At 38.5% G+C, this 21,892-nt stretch overlaps 1 protein-coding gene across 1 annotated transcript in view; it reads left to right on the forward strand.

Moving 5' to 3' along the window:
- The first annotated feature begins 1,566 nt into the window (after positions 1 to 1,566).
- GPR149 (G protein-coupled receptor 149) overlaps positions 1,567 to 21,892 on the forward strand; it is a 79,872-nt gene continuing 59,546 nt past the window's right edge. Inside the window, exons 1-3 of the mRNA XM_059921851.1 lie at positions 1,567 to 2,586; positions 3,550 to 3,742; positions 8,877 to 9,334. Of these exons, the coding sequence (XP_059777834.1) occupies positions 1,567 to 2,586; positions 3,550 to 3,742; positions 8,877 to 9,334 (1,671 nt within the window). The remainder of the gene's footprint in view (positions 2,587 to 3,549; positions 3,743 to 8,876; positions 9,335 to 21,892) is intronic.

Below are 21,892 nucleotides of genomic sequence, written 5' to 3' on the forward strand. Positions count from 1 at the left end.
CTTAGACCATTACCAAATGAATGTTCTCCTTTCCCTTTCCCTGCTTTCCTTCAGACTCCAGCACTGTGTGTGGAAAGACAGCCCTCAGGTCATGAGGCTGAGCTGAGGAGGAATACTACCCCAAAGCATCCTGGGAAATGCTGGACCAGAACTATTGCTGTCTGTTGCTTCTTTGCTAAACCACTCATCTTGCAAAACCAACGAGGTGGGAGGGAGACGCAAGAGAAGGAGATATGGGGATATATGTATATGTATAGCTGATTCACTTTGTTATAAAGCAGAAACTAACACACCATTGTAAAGCAATTATACCCCCAAAAAGATGTTAATTAATTAATTAATTAATTTAAAAAATGAGTTCAGAGACTCAATTGTTGTACAGAACATCCCAGTACTCTGGTTAAAAATGTTTTTGTGAGATAACTTCCTTTTTACTCCCTATATAATGCCATCTGACTTTAACAACTAGAAATATTATTTATTCAAATGGAAGCTTGCTTACTTTATGACACTGACATAAAATAGTTACATGGCTAAAGTTAGAATGGCTCCACCCAAAGATTCTGCAAAATCTTGTTTAGTGTAGTGAGGACCATAATGACATTCTTATTAGTAAATACAATACATATTTTAAAAACAAACAAAGCTGGTACCTCCTATTTTCTTAAAAATGGCATTGATGATATTCTTCCTCCAGTGGATTATGGAACAGAGAGGTCTAGATAAGAGTAAAAGCAGCCCCTTAGTAGAGTAGCGTGGACCTCTCAAAGCGGTTATTTGTCATTCACATCAAGCCTGAGCAAGTATTTGGGTTAGTTTTATATGTCAAAACCGAAGGGGAAAGCTTAGCAAAAACATTGTCTCTTGCTCCGAATAAGGCAGGCTGAGGAGATGTACATCATTTCGCTCACACACTGAACTCCCCTCCCTTTTGTTCCTGCTTCTCCCCTGCTTGGAGCTGACTCCTCCTTCCTGCAGCTCTGAGGATCACAGGCTGATTGAAGAACACAGCGGTTCCGATGGGGAGCTGTGCTCAGTGACTCACTCTCTCTCTCATTCTCTCTCTGTCTCTCTGTCTCTGAACCGGCAAAGCTGAAAACTACCTGATAATCTCTCTGCCTTTGAATCCAGCTCGGAACCAAGTACATCATTTTACTGCTCTTAAAAACTGCATAGAGTTTGAGTACCTCAAGCCAAAGCTGCTTTGCTCCATAAGAAGGACCCGAAAGGACCCACACATCATTGTTTTTCAATCTACTTAAGGAACTTTTGCTTTCATGCCTGAAACTTGCTGGTTTCAGGAGGGAGTTTTTGGTTTGTCTGTTTTTAATTGAAATGTTGAAAAGTTTCGTATTGCTGCTTTAAGTGGAACCCAATTTTAAAATATGGGTTGAGTCAGATCTAAAGGAGACTTGTCTGACCATCTTCTGCCGGGACTGACTGGTGAACATCTTGAGGGAAACTTGGTAGGAGATCATGAGATCTGATCTGCAACTAACCGCCATGCTCAATTTTGAGAATATTTATAGACTCACTGAAAAAGAAATTAAATATTGACCAAGGATAATGTCTGTATTTCTCAGTAACTTATCAACAAATGACTCTAGCCTGTGGAAAGAAAATCATAATTCGACAGATCTTTTAAATCCGCCAGGAACCGTGAATATCTATCTTTTTTGCCTGACATGCTTAATGACTGTCGCAGCCCTGGCAGGCAGCATTTATTCGCTAGTTTCCCTCCTGAAAACGCGGAACAGAACTGTTGTGTCCATGCTTGTGGCGTCCTGGTCTGGGGATGATCTCATGAGCGTCTTGTCGGTGACCATCTTCATGTTTTTGCAGTGGCCAAATGAGGTGGCTGACTACTTCCAGTCTCTGTGCACCACCTCTGCCTTACTATATTTATGCCAGGGCCTCTCGAGCAACCTGAAGGCGACTCTCTTAGTCTCCTACAACTTTTACACGATGCGCGGGGCTGTGGGAAGCCAGGCAGCCTCCAGGACATCCGGCCAGGTGCTCGGCGTGGCGCTGACGGTGTGGGCAGCCAGCCTGCTGCTCTCGGCGCTTCCTCTGTGCGGCTGGGGCGCCTTTGTACGCACGCCTTGGGGCTGCCTGGCCGACTGCTCCAGCTCCTACGTGCTGCTGCTTTTCGCTGTGTACACTTCGGCCTTCGGACTCCTCGCCGGCCTCTCGGTCCCCCTCACTCACCAGCTGCTGTGTTCGGAGGAGCCGCCAAGACTCCACGCCAACTACCAGGAAATTTCCCGCGGAGCTTCCACTCCAGGGACCCCTTCAACGGGGGTTGGCAGAGTGCTTTCCCTGTCCCCAGATGATGCCCCGGGCCCGGCCCTGCGGTGCTCTGGAGGATGCTCCCCGAGCTCGGACGCCGTGATTGGCCCCGGTCTGCCCGCGAGGGCAGGGCTGGGGCAGGGGCCGGGGCGCGCTGCCGCCGCTGTGGCTGGAGCCTGCAGGCGTGAGGACCGGGGGACTCTCTATGGCACCAGGAGCCTCACCGTGAGCGTAGCGCAGAAGCGCTTTTCTTTGATCTTAGCGATGACAAAAGTCACCCTTTGGCTGCCCATGATGGTAAAAGTGCGGTTGCTCACAGAGCGCGGGGCGGGGTGGGGGGGTGTGTGTGCCAGGCAGTATGAGTGCGTGTTGAGACCAGCGTCCCCGGTTTGGAGGGTCACCCAGAGACGTGCATTAAGTCCGCTTACGAATGTATCTCGCTTGGTTTTAGAGAAGCACTTGGAGGAAGGCCGTTCACGGGTAGGAGTAGCAGCCGCGAAGCCTTTGCTGCTAAGTGCTTCTCGGTTCAAAACTGGGGAGGAGGATGAGGAGCGCTTTCAGGCGCGAGAGACTTAGTTTTCCGAGATCGCTCATGGTCAAGGGTGTCCTTTTCTCTCGTAGCGATATCTGGGAGTATTCAGAAGAGAAGGGAGGTAGTAAAGAGGGTGTTTGCCCCCAGTCTTCTGTCACGCCCTTCTCTCTGCTCCATTCCTCCCTAGTAAGGACGCCGCCCATCCCCAGCAGGGAGAGAGGAGAGGCGTGATCAGAAGTAGAGACAGCAGAAAGTAGACAAAACAGGCTTTTGTTCAAGCCTCCAGGAAAGAGCCCAGCTGAGAGGTGGCGGGTGGTGCCCTAGTGTGACAAGCATAACCTGGCAGAGGTGAGGAGCCAGGGATGTGACAAAGGACATCTGGAGTACCAGGTACAGGTTTCACACACGCTTGCCTGTTTTCTGGGATAGCGTTTTCCGTATTGTGACTGTGCTTCCCTGGTGGAAACTTGAGCTGGCAGCTAGCACAGACCAGGCTCTCAAGAGTGGAAACCCTGAAAGCCTGTGCAGTCTGGAGCAGCGGGCCTCCTCCCAAGGAATCCCAGTAGTCCATCACCAAAACCGAGGATGCCAGCCCAGGAGTAGAGCTTCCGGCTCTCAGACAGGAAAGGGTCCTGGAGAAGGGAGCTGGGGCAGCATGCTTGAGGGAAAGGCTTGGCAAAATGGAAAATGTTATCCTAGGATAGGTCTGAAGCTCTCTGCTTTTGCAGATCCACATGGTGGTCCAGCACGTCGTGGGCTCTCAGAGCCTTCCCTTTGAGACGCTCAGCTTTCTGCTAACCCTCCTGGCCACCACTGTAACTCCAGTGTTTGTCTTGTCCAAACACTGGACACACTTGCCCTGTGGCTGCATCATCAACTGCAAGCAGAACACATATGCAGTGACGTCTGATGGGAAAAAACGTAAGTCCTGAACAGTGCAGAGGTTGGGAACAATATGCATATGGTCAAATACAGAAAGGTGGTCTATTGAGAGAGTTGCCTTAGTAGGGGATGAAGAGTCCAAGGACAAATGAAGTGGTAAATAAAGGGAAGAAATTATAATGTGAAACAATTATTAGCATAGTATTGGAGTAAGTTTTAAATGAGGCAAGTTTAAAACAACTCTGTGAACTGCTTGTACATTGAATAATTATTTTAGGTAAGAAAAAAAGAATTCATTCAACACAGCATGAAGTCAACAAAGGCCTTTAGGTGTTATATCTACCATAGCTCTTAGCCTAGAGTAGAAAATAACTCCCCTTCCCAAGTCTACGTATGAGAAGTCTGCATCTTTGAAAAGTTAAAAACTCATTATATTAAAGTTCATTATTGTTGAGTGGAAGAGTAAAGAAAAGCATTTTCTTTAGTTTGCTGCTTATATTCTTCCAGGGTTTTGGAAAGTTTTCAGAGTAAGCAATAGGAGTGACTAAAAACAGTTCCAAAACAAATTTTAAGTGTTTGCCTCTGCTTTTAGAAAACATACATATATACACAAAACAACCCCGCAAACACCTGTAATTTCAAAAAAGGACAAAGGTGGCAGAGTTTGTCAATGTATGTTCATGTATGAATCTAGCCATGCTAGTTATTTAAAAAAAAAAAACAAAAAAAAAAAACTATGTTCTAAAGAGTACCTCTAGACCAGGAGTGCGGTCAATTATAAAACTCACTAGAGTGTAATTGTTCCTGTTCTGAGACAGGAACAGTTGAAGAATGACCTGTATATTTTGACTCTGCCAGGAAGGAAAGGGACATTTTTTTGTCATTCCAGACAAAAGATAGGATGTTCTACCATTTAATAAATCCAAGACTACGTTAGTGTATGCTGGATTAACTGTTCCATTAATTGTCCTTTGCTCAGAATAAGCAAGTAGATTATTCTTTAATAGAGAAGAAAGAGTAAATAAAAACAGTCCATTTTAGACTATTTAGGGCTATGAAAACTGGAGACTATTAAAGAATATTCTGCAATCAATTCTTCAACAGGTTTATTTTATAAACATTAAATAGTCATGAACTGGTCATTTTCCATGTATTCATGACATTTAATGTCTAGATAATTTTCAAATGACCAGAAGATTTTTTTTAGTGTTAAGGATGCCATGAAGTTTTACTGTTAATAGATGCCAAATTCATCTATGCCCTTAAAATAAAATAACCATGGAACTTGTAATAAGTATGTGCTTTTGGATATTAATATCCAGAGCAACAGTGACACAGAAAATTAATAATAAATCTTTTTGAACCACATAGAAGAACATAGAACATATAAAAATCACTTACAAGCCTGAAAGTTCTACCATTCTATCAAACGTTAATATTTTGTCACTAAATTAATGAACTAACCCCATCTTATAGTATTTAAAATTGTGAGAGAGACAAGAAGAGTTTAGGGCAGTCATTTTTAAGAACTAAAGGGCACCTCTATCAGAGCTGAAAACAAAGCAATGCAACAGATCTATCACTATAAATGGTCTAGGAAGCACTCTATCTTATACTGCACAAAATAGAAGAAACTACAGCAGGCTAGCAGAATCAATAATCATGCTAATATCTCATGTTTGAAATTAGAACCATGCCTTTCAAGATCAAAATAATATTTTTCCTCTAAAATTATCGTTGCCCTTATTTGTATTTATTTTAAAATTTCAGGGAAGGTGTTGAAATGTGAGCTTAGAGAGGCATGGCTTTGAAAATAAAATGTTGTGAGAAATGTTAGTTTAAAATGGCTCCATTCTCTTTTTTTTCTCTTTTCTAACATCTTTATTGGAGTATAATTGCTTTACAATGGTGTGTTAGTTTCTGCTTTATAACAAAGTGAATCAGCTATACATATACATATATCCCCATATCTCCTCCCTCTTGCGTCTCCCTCCCACCCTCCCCACCCCACCCCTCTAGGTGGTCACAAAGCACCGAGCTGATCTCCCTGTGCTATGCGGCTGCTTCCCACTAGCGATCTATTTTGCGTTTGGTAGTGTATATATGTCCATGGCACTCTCTCACTTGATCCTAGGCTCTGCCACAGGAAAATTATAAGAATAAGAATGATGTACTTTCCTTGTCTGAGGACGCCCCATAAATTTTCCTATTGCTAGGATGACACAAAAACAGAATTTTGAAACTCCACAGATGGCTCATCCTCAGGTGGGCAGGTGCTTGATCAGTTATAGTACTTTGATTCTATGTAGTTATAGTACTTTGATGGCTCCAGTTTCACATTTAAGCTTTTTCTCCTTAACAAATTAATATCCCCTTTTACATTCTTTTGCTGGGAACTCCAGAAGCAAGAAAAGGAAAATATTTTTTCCTAACTCATATTTACCGTAGGTTCATTTTGGTGATGTAAGCATAATTCTACATCTCAGCTTCACTGTATGGATACTGAGAGACATGCAGCCAGAAAATGAATGTCAGTAATGGAAAATAATTTCCAGAAATAATAGTTCTCTCCTGTTTTCAACAATAATCTGTATTACTAGTGTCTCAAAACAAAAGTGGTTTAAAAAAAGATGGTTTTAACCCAGAGGTCTCAGGTGGTAGGCATATGGATTGGATATGGCTTTCAGACCCATTTGGTTTGCATGACATGATGCGTTCTTTTTTAAATTAAATAAACAGTTAAAATAAAATATTTTCTATAAAAATCAGATTTTCAGCTTCTGTTTTTTGACAAAGTCAAAGTATCTGGTGACATGTTACTCTGAAAAATTATGTATATTTATAAGCTGATATAATTACTTATGTCTAAAATTGTCATTAGTAAGATGTGATTAAAAGCAGAAGACTAGAGCTATTTCATGCCTTATCCAGGGTTTTGCTTTTCAGAGCAAATGTAACATTATACTTATTTTTCATAAGTGTACTATAGACTTCAAAAGACCCTGGCTCTATTCTGATGGTCTTTAAGTTTCTTGTAAGTTACTAGTCAAATATTGTCAACTCTGTTATGTTGTTATAACCTATTACCTTCATTGGTTAGTCAGAATTTACCTCAAGTGTTAAGGAAAAGTCAATAACAAGAAATGTTTCTATTGGTTACATTTCATAATTAATGTACTTCACTTAACTTAAAGATAGCACATCAGGGACATTCTGCTTCCATTAACAAATTTCTCTCATGGATCTGATGAGCAGTAAAGCAATTTCACATAGAGGTTAATGACTCCAATTCTGGAGTCAGCTTTAAATTAAAATCTCTTTACCAGGTAAGTAATCTTAGGTAGGTTTATTCTATCAGCCTCAGTTTTCTCAAATGCAAAATAGAACCAATATGCCTTTTATTATGTAGGGTTGTTGTTTTGTTAAATGTCATGACCTATGTGCATAACTGTCCCTGGAATGCTCTAGTTCCCCACTGTATCTTTCTCAATCACACTTCCTTCTCATAGCCTACCTCAGACTGCTTCTTGCACCCAGTGATGTGGAAGTAGATTCTCCATCGACACATTCTGCACAGTTCTTTAAAAACCTTACTCACTTTTGCTTTATATATTTCATAGTTATAATACACAGCTAATAAAATATATAGCCACAGATATCCATTTATATGATAAAATTGGGATTTTATGACAGTTTTTGTTTGCTTAATATCCTTGAATTGACCACTTGTCACTTTATAACTTTTTTTAGAGAAAAAGGAAACCCAACAATAACTAAAACGTCCTTTTAGTTCCTTCAGCTTTCACACTATTAAAGTAAATTTAAAATTCTAATTTAATTTTACTGGACTATATTACTAGAAAAAGTTAAGTAGTACTATAAATGAAATAGTGTATAATGTTAACATCTGTTGCTACTTTTCCATTTTCTTTGAATAGAAATTTGTGTTTGTATCCTGGCTCAATGAATGTTTTGGCTCAAATAATGAATGATACCTATTAATTCTCTTTCAGTCAGCAGAATTGGTTTGTAAATCTTCAGTTCTGAGACAGTTTCAGTAATAGAATCAGCATATGAATGACATGAGGTTGTATTGTAAAATGAGTCAAATTTTACCTGTTGTTCTCATAGAAATTTTATAGTTTTTAATAAATTTTTCCACTAAGGATAGCTAAATGTGTGCTATAAAACACAGAACTATCCAAGTAGAAAAAAGTTTTGAAATGAGCCATGTTTGAAAGATGAAAATCAAAACATTACATTGCATTTTGTCTACCATCTTGATTTAGCTTCATTCTTAATACACAAAAAGTATCTAGTATTTAATGACGTTCACATACAACAATTGTATCACTTCTGTCACATTCTCATGTGTTATTCTGCTAAGACTTTATACAGTATTCACCAAATAGTAGTGCTATATGTAAGATACCATCATATTTCACCTGATTTAAACCATGGAAAGTTTTGTGTTCCTGCTAAACTCATCTTGTAGTTAATCAGGTATAGACATGTTGTAAAGTGCTTCAGTTCACAGAAATATGTCTATATACTCTTCTTTACAATTCATTTCAAATTTATTCAGAAATGTACATATTATTTTTAAAAGTTTAAAAACTGTATTGTAGCATTATCTAATTTTTACTGTATGCATTTATAAACATATAAATGTCAGGAATGATATACATCAAAATATTTAAAGCAGTTATATCTGTTGTTGGTATTGCCAGCAGAATAGCTCAAGTAATATTAAGAGCTTTTTAATAATTAAGTTGTAGCAAAATAAAATTTATAAACAATGTATTTTATCCCCAAATAAAGAAATGTACAGATAATTGGTAGACTGATAGAGCTAAAACTAAAACTGAGTGGATATGAGACTATTCTAAATTATGGATAAATTTTTTACATAAAATTTCTTTAAAGACTTCAGTGTTCTGGGGTTGTATGTATTTCAAGCCTTCCATTGTGTCAGTGAGAACAGTTAGGCCCAGAGTGATAAGATGGTTGAATTTGTGAGGCACAATTGCTTTGCATAATTGACAAGAAGTAAACGAAGATAATTCAACGAATCAGGTTGAATTCACTTTCCTATTTTTATTCATTTTGTATATCCAAGCACTGTTTATATCTGTCTTCCTAATCATGTAATTTTGTTTTTGTTTTTACATAGCCAAGAGGAGATGCATTGAATTCAATCTATCATTTCAACGAAGTTATGGAATTTATAAAATAGCACATGAAGATTACTATGATGATGATGAAAATTCAATATCCTATCACAATCTCATGAACTATGAGTGCAAAACTACAAAAAACTCTCAGAGAGACTCTCATAATATATTCAGTGCCATAAAGGTGGAAATCAGCACCACACCCTCTCTGGACAGCTCCACACTAAAAGGCATCAACAAATGCACAAACACTGATATTATAGATGCTAAACAGGATTCCCACAATGAAAAAGGTGTTGATCCACTGCTCTCTGAAAAAACAGAAGGTGATATTAAATATGACGAAAGCACCCTTTTGGAAGGGCCAGAAAGAAGACTTTCTCATGAGGAGAGTCAGAAACCAGACCTTTCAGACTGGGAATGGTGTAGGAGTAAATCAGAAAGAACCCCTCGTCAGGTACAGTAAAGGTTGTTATTCCTCTTAAATTAAAAGTGAGACCAAATACGACAGCATGCAAAGAAATTATCCGTTGCTTATTTCATTCATCCGACTCCAAGGTTATCTTCACTTAACTCAATTAATTTCCATAATACTAAATTTTATTTCAAAGTGTCTTTTAAAATTTTTTTAATTAGTTCTGCATTTTCAGTCAAATTCTATGTATTTTGGAATTGGCAGAGCTAAACAGGATCTTTGAGACGAACCTCTATTTTAACCTCAAGTAATCTGTGTAAATTCAGACTAGACTCTCAAAACTTATTTCAAATTAGTAAACTTGTAGGTTTTATATTTTTTCTTCACCTGAAAAGTTTACACAAGTGTCCAAAAGAGGTTTTGGGGCAAATGTTTATACAGCTACCGGTAAACAGGTAGTCCTTTTGCAACTCTACTATTCACATAGCTTGCCTATTAGTCTTTTTTTTCTTTTGAATTTTATTTCTTTATTTTTTTATACAGCAGGTTCTTTTTTTTAAACATCTTTATTAGAATATAATTGCTTTACAATGGAGTCTTAGTTTGTGCTGTATAGCAAAGTGAATTAGCTATACATATACATACATCTCCATATCACCTCCCTCTTGCATCTCCCTCCCATCCTCCCAATCACACCCTGCTAGGTGGACACAAAGCACCGAGCTGATCTCCCTGTGCTATGCAACTGCTTCCCACTAGCTATCTATTTTACATTTGTTAGTGAATATATGTCCATGCCACTGTCTCACTTCATCCCAGCTTACCCTTCCCCCTCCCCATGTCCTGCAGTCCATTCTCTATGTCTGCATCTTGATTCCTGTCCTGCCCCTAGGCTCTTCAGAATCTTTTTTTTTTTTTAGATTCCATATAGATGTGTTAGTGTACAGAATTTGTTTTTCTCTATCTGACTTACTTTACTCTGTATGACAGTCTCTAGATCCATCCACCTCACTACAAATAACTCAATTTCATTTCGTTTTATGGCTGAGTAATATTCCATTATATATATGTGCCACAACTTCTTTATCCATTTGTCTGTCAGTGGACACTTACGTTGCTTCCATGTCCTGGCTATTGTAAATAGAGCTGCAATGAACACTGTGGTACATGACCCTTTTGAATTATGGTTTTCTCAGGGTATATGCCAGGAGTAGGATTGCTGGGTGGTATGATAGTTCTATTTTTAGATTTTAAGGAATCTCCATACTGGCTGAATCAATTTACATTCGCATCAACACTGCAAGAGGGCTCCCTTTTCTCCACATCCTCTCCAGCATTTACTATTTGTAGATTTTTTGATGATGGCCATTCTGACTGTTGTGAGGTGATACCTCATTGTAGTTTTGATTTGCATTTGTCTAATGATTAGTGATGTTGAGCATTCTTTCATATGTCTGTTGGTGATCTGTATATATTCTTTGGAGAAATGTCTATTTAGGTCTTCCGCCCATTTTTGGATTGGGTCCTTTGTTTTTTTGATACTGAGCTGCATGAGCTGCTTCTATATTTTGGAGATTAATCCTTTGTCAGTTGCTTCGTTTCCAAATATTACTCCCATTCTGAGGGTAGTCTTTTCACCTTGTTTAAGGTTTCCTTAGCTGTGCAAAAGCTTTTAAGTTTCATTAGGTCCCATTTGTTTATTTTTGTTTTTATTTCCATTTCTCTAGGAGATGGGTCAAAAAGGATCTTTCTGAGATTGATCTCATGGAGTGTTCTGCCTATGTCTTCCTATAAGAGTTTTATAGTGTCTGGCCTTCCATTTAGTCTTTAATCCATTTTGAGTTTATTTTTATGTGTGGTGTTAAGGAGTGTTCTAATTTCATTCTTTTACATGTAGCTGTCCAGTTTACCCAGCACCACTTCTTGAAGAAGCTGTCCATTCTCCATTGTATATTCTTGCCTCCTTTATCAAAGATAAGGTGACCATATGTGCGTGGGTTTATCTCTGGGCTTTCTGTCCTGTTCCATTGATCTATATTTCTGGTTTATTGCCAGTACCACACTGTCTTGATTACTGTAGCTTTGTAGTATAGTCTGAAGTCAGGGAGCCTGATTCCTCCAGCTCCATTTTTCTTTCTCAAGGTTGCTTTGGCTATTTGGGGTCTTTTGTGTTTCTATACAAATTGTGAAGTTTTTTGTTCTAGTCCTGTGAAAAATGCCATTGGTAGTTTGATAAGGATTGCATTGAATCTGTAGATTGCTTTGGGTAGTAGAGTCATTTTCACAATGTTGACTCTTCCAATCCAAGAACATGGTATATCTCTCCATCTATTTGTATCATCTTTTTTTTTTAAATTAATTAATTAATTAATTTATTTATTTATGGCTGTGTGTTGGGTCTTCGTTTCTGTGCAAGGGCCCTCTCTAGTTGCAGCGAGTGGGGGCCACTCTTCATCGCGGTGCACAGGCCTCCCACCATCGCGGCCTCTCCTGCTGCAGAGCAGAGGCTCCAGACACGCAGGCTCAGCAATTGTGGCCCACGGGCCTAGCCGCTCCGCGGCATGCGGGATCCTCCCAGACCAGGGCTTGAACCCGTGTCCCCTGCATTGGCAGGCAGACTCTCAACCACTGTGCCACTAGGGAAGCCCCTATTTGTATCATCTTTAACTTCTTTCACCAGTGTCTTATAGTTTTCTGCATACAGGTCTTTTGTCTCCTTAGGTAGGTTTATTACTAGGTATTTTATTCTTCTTGTTGCAATGGTAAATGGGAGTGTTTCCTTAATTTCTCTTTCAGATTTTTCATCATTAGTGTATAGGAATGCAAGAGATTTCTGTGCATTAATTTTGTATCCTGCTACTTTACCAAATTCATCGATTAGCACTAGTAGTTTTCTGGTGGCATCTTTAGGGTTCTCTATGTATAGTATCATGTCATCTGCAAACAGTGACAATTTACGTCTTCTTTTTTAATTTGGAACTCTTTTATTTCTTTTTCTTCTATTATTGCTGTGGCTAAAACTTCCAAAACTATGTTGAATAATAGTGGTGAGAGTGGGCAACCTTGTCTTGTTCCTGATCTCAGTGGAAATGGTTTCAGTTTTTCACCATTGAGAATGATGTTGGCTGTGGGTTTGTCATCTATGGCCTTTATTATATTGAGGTAAGTTCACTCTATGCCTACTTTTTGGAGGGTTTTTATCATAAACTGGTGTTGAATTTTCTCAAAAGCTTTTTCTACATCTTCTGAGATGATCATATGGATTTTCTCCTTCAATTTGTTAATATGGTTTATCATATTGATTGATTTGCGTATATTGAAGAATCCTTGCACTCCTGGGATAAACCCCACTTGCTCATGGTGTATGATCCTTTTAATGTGCTGTTGGATTCTGTTTGCTAGTATTTTATTGAGGATTTTTGCATGTTCATCAGTGATACTGGCCTGTAGTTTTCTTTTTTTGTGGCATCTTTGTCTGGTTTTGGTATCAGGGTGATGGTGGCCTTGTAGAATGAGTTTGGGAGTGTTCCTCCCTCTGCTATATTTTGGAAGAGTTTGAGAAGGATAGGTGTTAGCTCTTCTCTAAATGTTTGATAGAATTCACCTGTGAAGCCATCTGTCCTGGCCTTTTGTTTGTTGGAAGATTTTTAATCACAGTTTCAATTTCAGTGCTTGTGATTGGTCTGTTTTTATTTTCTATTTCCTCCTGGTTCAGTCTCAGATGGCTGTGCTTTTCTAAGAATTTGTCCATTTCTTCCAGGTTGTCCATTTTATTGGCATATAGTTGCTTGTAGCAATCTCTCATGGTTCTTTGTATTTCTGCAGTGTCAGTTGTTACTTCTCCTTTTCATTTCTAATTCTATTTATTTGGGTCTTCTCCCTTCTTTTTCATGATGAGTCTGGCTAATGGTTTATCAATTTTGTTTATCTTCTCAAAGAAACAGCTTTTAGTTTTATTGATCTTTGCTCTCGTTTCCTTCATTCTTTTTCATTTATTTCTGATCTGATCTTTATGATTTCTTTCCTTCTGCTAACTTTGGGGTTTTTTTGTCCTTCTTTCTCTAATTGCTTTAGGTATAAGGTTAGGTTGTTTATTTGAGATATTTCTTGTTTCTTGAGGTAGGATTGTATTGCTATAAACTTCCCTCTTAGAACTGCTTTTGCTGCATCCCATAGGTTTTGGGTCGTCGTGATTTCATTGGCATTTGTTTCTAGGTATTTTTTTATTTCTTTTTTGATTTATTCAGTGATCTCTTGGTTATTTAGTAGTGTATTGTTAAGCCTCCATGTGTTTGTATTTTTTACAGATTTTTTCCTGTAATTGATATCTAGTCTCATAGCGTTGTGGTCGGAAAAGCTATTTGATACAATTTCAATTTTCTTAAATTTACCAAGGCTTGATTTGTGACCCAAGATATGATCTATCCGGGAGAATGTTCCATGAGCACTTGAGAAGAAAGTGTAATCTGCTGTTTTTGGATGCAATGTCCTATAAATATCAATTGAGTCCATCTTGTTTAATGTGTCATTTAAAGCTTGTGTTTCTTTTTTTATTTTCATTTTAGATAAACTATCCATTGGTGAAAATGGGGTGTTAAAGTCCCCTACTATGATTGTGTTACTGTCGATTTCCCCTTTTATGGCTGTTAGCATTTGCCTTATGTATTGAGGTGCTCCTATGTTGGGTGCATAAATATTTACAATTGTTATATCTTCTTCTTGGATTGATCCCTTGATCATTATGTAGTGTCCTTTGTCTCTTGTAATAGTCTTTATTTTAAAGTCTATTTTGTCTGATATGAGAATTGCTACTCCAGCTTTCTTTTGATTTCCATTTGCATGGAATATCTTTTTCCATCCCCTCCCTTTCAGTCTGTATGTGTTCCTAGGTCTGAAGTGGATCTCTTGTAGACAGCATATGTACGGGTCTTGTTTTTGTATCCATTCAGCCAGTCTGCGTCTTTGGGTTGGAGTGTTTAATCCATTTACATTCAAAGTAATTATCAATATGTATGTTCCTATTACCATTTTCTTAATTGTTTTGGGTTTGTTATTGTAAGTCTTTTCCTTCTCTTGTGTTTCCTACCTAGAGAAGTTCCGTTAGCATTTGTTGTAGAGCTGGTTTGGTGGTGCTGAATTCTCTCAGCTTTTTCTTATCTGTAAAGGTTTTAATTTCTCCATCAAATCTGAATGAGATCCTTGTTGGGTAGAGTCATCTTGGTTGTAGGCTTTTCCCTTTCATCACTTTAAATATGTCCTGCCACTCCCTTCTGGCTTGCAGAGTTTCTGCTGAAAGATCAGCTGTTAACCTTATGGGGATTCCCTTGTTTGTTATTTGTTGCTTTTCCCTTGTTGTTTTTACTATTTTTTCTTTGTATTTATTTTCTGATAGTTTGATTAATATGTGTCTTGGAGTGTTTCTCCTTGGATTTATTCTGTATGGGACTCTCTGCGCTTTCTGGACCTGATTGACTATTTCCTTACCCATATTTGGGAAGTTTTCAACTGTAATCTCTTCAAATATTTTCTCAGTCCCTTTTTTTCTCTTCGTCCTTTGGGACCCCTATAATTCGAATGTTGGTGCATTTAATGTTGCCCAGAGACCTCTGAGATTGTCCTCAATTCTTTTCATTCTTTTTTCTTTATTCTTCTCTGTGGTAGTTATTTCCACTATTTTATCTTCCAGGTCACTTATCCATTCTTCTGCCTCAGTTATTCTGCTATTGATTCCTTCTAGAGAATGTTTAATTTCATTTATTGTATTGTTCATCATTGTTTGTTTGCTCTTTAGTTCTTCTAGATCCTTGTTAAATATTTCTTGTATTTTCTCCATTCTATTTCCAAGATTTTCCATCATCTTTTCTATCATTACTCTGAATTCTTTTTTAGGTAGCCTGCCTATTTCCTCTTTTTTTTTTGATCTGGTGGGGTTTTACCTTGCTCCTTCCTCTGCTGTGTATTTCTCTGTCTTCTCATATTGCTTAACTTACTGTGTTTGGGTTCTCCTTTTCACAAGCTGCAGGTCCGTAGTTCCCGTTGTTTTTGGTGTCTGCTCCCAGTGGGTAAGGTTGGTTCAGTGGGTTGTCTAGGCTTCCTGGTGGAAGGGACTGGTGCCTGTGGTCTGGTGTATGAGGCTGGATCTTGTCTTTTTGGTGGGCAGGACCACAATCGGTGGTGTGTTTTGGGGTGTCTATGGCCTTATGATTTTAGTCAGCCTCTCTGCTAATGGATGGGTTTGTGTTCCTGTCTTACTAGTTGTTTGGCATAGGGTATCCATCAGTGTAGCTTGCTGGTCGTTGAGCAGAGCTGGGTCTTAGCGTTGAGATGGAGATCTCTGGGAGAGCTTTCACCATTTAATATTACATGGGGCCAGGAGGTCTCTGGTGGGCCAATGTCCTGAACTCGGCTCTCCCACCTCAGAGGCTCAGGCCTGACCCCCAGCCAGAGCACCAAGACCCTCTCAGCCACACGGCTCAGAAGAAAAGGGAGATAAAAAAAGAAAGAAAAAAGAAAGAAAGAAAATAAAGTTATTAAAATAGAAAAAAATATTAAAAATAAAAAAGTAATAAAAAAAAAGAAAGAGAGAAAGGAAGAAGAGAGCAACCAAACCAAAAATCAAATTCACCAATGATAACAAGCACTAAAACACTATACTAAAAAAAAAAGGACAGTCAGAACCCTAGGACAAATGGCAAAAGCAAAGCTATACAGACAAAATCACACAAAGAAGCATACACATACACACTCACAAAAAGAGAAAAAGGAAAAAAAATATATATATATAAAAAATGTAAAAAGGAAGAGAGCAACCAAATCAATAAACAAATCTACCAATGATAATAAGTTCTAAATACTAAACTAAGATAAACATAAAACCAGAAACAAATTAGATGCAGAAAGCAAACCCCAAGTCCACAGTTGCTCCCAAAGTCCACCGCCTCAGTTTTGGGGTGATTTGTTGTCTATTCAGGTATTCCACAAATGCAGGTACATCAAGTTGATTGTGGAGATTTAATCCGCTGCTCCTGAGGCGGCTGGGAGAGATTTCCCTTTCTCTTCTTTGTCCGCACAGCTCCTGGGGTTCAGCTTTGGATTTGGCCCCACCTCTGCCTGTAGGTCTCCTGAGGGTGTCTGTTCCCCACCCAGATAGGACAGGGTTAAAGGAGCGGCTGATAAGGGGGCTCTGGCTCACTCAGTCCAGGGGGAGGGAGGGGTACAGAATGGGGGCGAGCCTGCGGCGTCAGAGGCCAGCATGACGTTGCAACAGGCTGAGGCACGCCATGTGTTCTCCCGGGGAAGTTGTCCCTGGATCACGGGACCCTGGCAGTGGCGGGCTGCACAGGCTCCTGGGAGGGGAAGTGTGGCTAGTGACCTTTGCTTGCACACAGGCTTCTTGTTGGCTGCAGTAGCAGCCTTAGCGTTTCATGCCTGTCTCTGCGATCCGCGCCGATAGCCTCGGCTCACCCCCATCTCTGGAGCTCGTTTAGGCGGTGCTCTGAATCCCCTCTCCTCGCACACCCTGAAACAATGGTCTCTTGCCTCTTAGGCAGGTACAGAGTTTTTCCCAGATTCCCTCCTGGCTAGCTGTGGTGCGCTAGCCCCCTTCAGGCTGTGGTCACGCAGCCACCTGCAGTCCTCTCCCTGGGATCTGAACTCCGGAGCCCGAGCCTCAGCTCCCAGCCCCCACCTGCCCCGGCGGGTGAGCAGACAAGCCTCTCAGGCTGGTGAGTGCTGGTCAGCACTGATCCTCTGTGTGGGAATCTCTCCGCTTTGCCCTCTGCACCCCTGTTGCTGCGCTCTCCTCCGTGGCTCCGAAGCCTCCCCCACTGACCACCCCCCGTCCCTGCCAGTGAATGAGCTTCCTAGTGTGTGGAAACTTTTCCTCCTTCACAGCTCTCTCCGAGAAGTGCAGGTCCCATCCCTATTCTTTTGTCCCTGTTTTTCCTTTTTTCTTTTGCCCTACCCAGGTACGTGGGGAGTTTCTTGCCTTTTGGGAAGTCTCAGGTCTTCTGCCAGCATTCAGTAGGTGTTCTGTAGGAGTTGTTCCACTTGTAGATGTAGTTTTGATGTATTTGTGGGGAGGAAGGTGATCACCACGTCTTGCTCCTCTGCCGTCTTGAAGGCGCCCCCCTACAGCAGGTTCTTATTAGTTACCTATTTTTTACACATTAGTGTATGTATGTCAGTCCCAATCTCCCAATTCATCACACCACCACAGCCACCCCCTGTTTCCCCTCTTGGTGTCTATACGTTTGTTCTCTACATCTGTGTTTCTATTTCTGCCCTGCAAGCCAGTTCATCTGTATCATTTTTCTAGGTTCCACATATATGCGTTAATATACGATATTTGTTTCTCTCTTTCTGACTTACTTCACTCTGTATGACAGTATCTAGGTCCATCCACGTCTCTACAAATGACCCAATTTCGTTCCTTTTTATGGCTGAGTAATATTACATTGTATATATGTACCACATCGTCTTTATCCATTTTGCCTATTAGTCTTGCTGGAATTAGTCCCTCTAATACTCAGCAAGGAAAAAAAGATCTATTCCAGAATAGACCCAAGTCAATCTTTACAAAAACCCTGCTAAATGTTCCATCCTTTTAAGGATTGAAGAATAGTTATATAATTTTTTAAATTTTTTATTTATTTATTTATTTATTTTGGCTGCATTGGTTCTTCATTGTTGTGTACAGGCTTCTGATTGCTGTAGCTTCTCTTGTTGCAGAGCATGGGCTCTAGGCACATGGGCTTCAGTAGTTGCAGCATGTGGGCTCCATAGTTGTAGCTCACGGGCTCTAGAGCACAGGCTCAGTAGTTGTGGCACACGGGCTTAGTTGCTCTGTGGCATGTGGGACTCTTCCTGGACCAGGTATCAAATCCGTGTCCCCTGCATTGGCAGGCGGATTCTTAACCACTGCGCCACCAGGGAAGTCCCTATATGATGTTTTATAATGAAAGAATTTGTACCTTAAGCTCATCCCATTCTTTCCTAGATTTAAGCCTGCCTAGAATGATGAGGGGTACTTCTTATTTTATTGAAATTGTAGTGTGATATTGATATAAGATTGTTCTTCCCTCCAAACGCTCATACCTGATAATTAAAGTTGCTCTTGTGTTCCACACAATTGATTTACTAGGAAAAGATATCTTTTTCTACATGACTTAATGTAAATCAAAGTCCACTTGCCCCTAATCTCTGGAATGAAAACTATAGTTTTTCAAATATCTGCTAGTAATAGTGCAGTCATTGTTCACAAGTATGACCATCTAACACCAACTGTGAATATGAACAGCATAATCTGAGATTTCCTTTATTCTCCTTGATTAATTAAAGCTACTAGTTTTTCTTTGATATCACCAGTTTTAAAAGTTGGATAATAAAACAAAATGTACAAAATATATGATTAAAAATAATTATTCATAGTGTTTAGTGATTAGGTATCACAAAAAAATCTAAATATTTGCTGTAAATTGCAAAATACAGTGAAAATTGTATTACTGACAGGATACACTGCTCAGTATCTTTAGAACAATATGATACCCCAGCTAAGAGGGGAATCCCTAGAATATCATCATCAATTTGTTCCTAAATAATCTAAACCTCCTGGTTTTCTTGCACTTAAAAATTAAGTAATATTATGAAGCATGTATGTGTGTGTATATCTCAGTAACTTGCAACTACAGTACCCTGTGTGCCACTCCCCTATTCCACCCTCATGCTCACCCCTTAGGGGTTTCAGCTGTCTTGAATCTTGCTCATGCTTTTTTGTTTTACCGTTTTAAGACAAATGAATGTATTTCTAACACAATATATTCCTTAGTTTGCTTATTTTGAGCTTTCTAAAGATGGTATCATTTCTGGGGCTTCCTTTTTTTCCACTCAACATTGCTTTAAATGACTTCATTTTCTAATGTATTTTGTCAAAGCAGTGAGAAATGCCATCTGAGCTATCACAACGTACAGCCCTCATTTAAAAGTCTGAGTTATATTTTGCAGAATATAATCAATTAAACACATCTAGAAATATGTGAAAAGATCAGATACTGTTTACACATAAGCATATTGTCTTATGAGAATGGTGAAGCACAACTTACACACCTCTGTAAAACAAACAAACAAAAATGCTACATGGAAAGCACAAAATGTTTATCAATCCAGGTATCTTTCAACTACAAAGATTTGCTTATTAAGTATTAATATTTTAACATTTATGAAGGGCAAGTAGTTCAGGCAACTGATTTAAAATGATACTTGTAAAAAATGTTTAGTGGTTAAATAGATAATACGATATTCAGGAAAGGTAAAATTTATATTTTAAGAAACTAAAATTAAATAAAATACTATCATAAATTTAAAACAACAGTAAGAAGTCCTTATGCCACAGGCTGATGTTATTGGTATGACTTTCCCTTAGCAAAATCACCTATGGACCTAAAGATTAACATTATAACAAAAATACATTTAGAGTTGAAAAGCTTATGACAACTTTTCTTCTGACCAAAGACTGGTTTTAACTCTTACCCTATTCTTCACCAACAGATATTTCATGGGAGTAGGTGGTGACTTAGAAAGCACTTTCTTTTCATCCTTTTCTTCCAAGTTCCTTCTTTGTTCTGAAAGCAAAGTTAGCTTATGTATCTTACAGTGATATAGTAAACTGATAGAGACTGTAGTAACTCTCTGAAAACACTCTTTATTTTCTATGGTTGTACTTTCAAATATTTAGGCTCAGTTTATCAGTTCATATCTAATGGTACTACATTGAATTGCGTATGTTCTTTGTTTTTAGGCTATAAAAAAAAGCAGGTTTGATTTAAAATGTATTTAATGAGCCTTACTATATTTTTACAATACACATTGCTTAATTTTTTTTAGAGTTTATGTGAGTAAACAAATTCTCAGTATATCTTGTTGGAAATCCTGGTAGAAGTGAGAGTGTCAGATCAAGGTTAAGATATAAAGGAAATGGGAGTAGAATGGCTTCAGTAGGTTTAAGTGTGATCCAATAAAATGTATCACAGGTGAGAGTTTTTGTAAGACTAAAATTGTGTTACACTTAGCCACACAATCACTTCTTTTTGGACCCCTAGTAGGTAGAGTCCTAAGCAGTTTACTGTTTAAAAATTCAGAAAAAATAATCAGAAATGCCAGAGTTCTTCGGTTACAAAGTTTTAATGTGGTCGCCATGGTATGACTGTTCCTCAAGTGAAATAATGATTTTCCACAACCCCAAAGTTTTGTCATCTATGAATAAATAAAATTGTACTTATAAAATAATTTAGTAACTTATGGGAGATCACTCTAATTTTCTCTTTTAATACTAAGCTCATCAAGTTATCCATGGATCCCATTTTCTTTTGTTTTAATGTGTTGTCTTAGAGCTCTAGAAACTCATTTATTACTGTAAATCAGAAGCAAAGACATGCTGTCACTATGTCACTTAGTCCCACTAATAATTCTGTATCATCATAGTATTTGAAAGATGAAAGGTCCTTCACTATGCCAGTAGAATATAGACAACCAGATTCTGAAAAAATCCTTCTCAAATGAGAGTCAAATGGGGGAAGTGATTGCTTTTGAATTAGCTACACACAAACCATTTAGTATAAGGATGAATAAACCAACAGAACTAACTTTACAGTCACTGGGGAATCAAAGAAATTTAATTTTTCTTTTAAGGAAAATGTTTTAACTATCTAAAATTAACTATCTAAAAATAGTTTTACAAATTAAAGTTTTGTTTGCTCACAGAGTTCAGGGGCAATATTGGTTTCTGTAATCTTTTTTTAATATTATTATTTCTTTAAATCCTTTTCGTAGAAAACTATAGAAAGCAAATGCCTATCTAGATGATTTTGGGTTCTTTAGATCAGAGCTTCTCAAACTTTAATGTGCAAATAAGTCAAATGGGGATCTTGTTAAAATGTAGATTATGATTGAGTAGATCTGAGGTAGGGTCTGAGATTCTGCATTTCTGACAAACCCCCAGGTGACTGGTGCAAAATCAAAGTCCCATCCCAGACCTACAGAATCAGTAATGTGCATCTGAACCAACCCCAGTTTAAGTACTTAATTTAAGTACTTCTTTCTAAAATTTAAGAAGTACAGTTTTAATATCTAATCACTAGGAGATGGATACTAGTTTAAAGAGTGGGGCAAAATCAATCCTCTTCATTTAACATATGCCCCATAAAGTGAAATAAGACTTGAAGAAAATACCCCAGTACACATATCTCTTTCCTCTCCCTAAAAAAAGTGCATCTTCTCTTTTCATTTTAAAAAATAAATTGTTTTCCTGTGACACTGTCAGCATGATAATTGCAAATGCTGAAACTTGTTCTCTGAGTAATTTTTGACATTTTTAACTGAAGTGACAATAGGAGAAAAACTTACTTATCACCTCCTATTTGTAGCCTCAAGGCAAAGATGTAGCCTCACCTAACACAAAATGAGTGTTTGGAATATAGATATTTTATATTTAGCTACATCCATTTGTTTGGAGTGGTTAGTTCCACTCACTGTTCAGAGACCTGAAAAATTGTTATACTGCTTTCTTTTTTCAAAACATTTATAATCTTTATTTTTTATGGTTAT

The sequence above is a fragment of the Balaenoptera ricei genome, chromosome 4 (assembly GCF_028023285.1).
Source record: "Balaenoptera ricei isolate mBalRic1 chromosome 4, mBalRic1.hap2, whole genome shotgun sequence".
Taxonomy (NCBI): domain Eukaryota; kingdom Metazoa; phylum Chordata; class Mammalia; order Artiodactyla; family Balaenopteridae; genus Balaenoptera; species Balaenoptera ricei.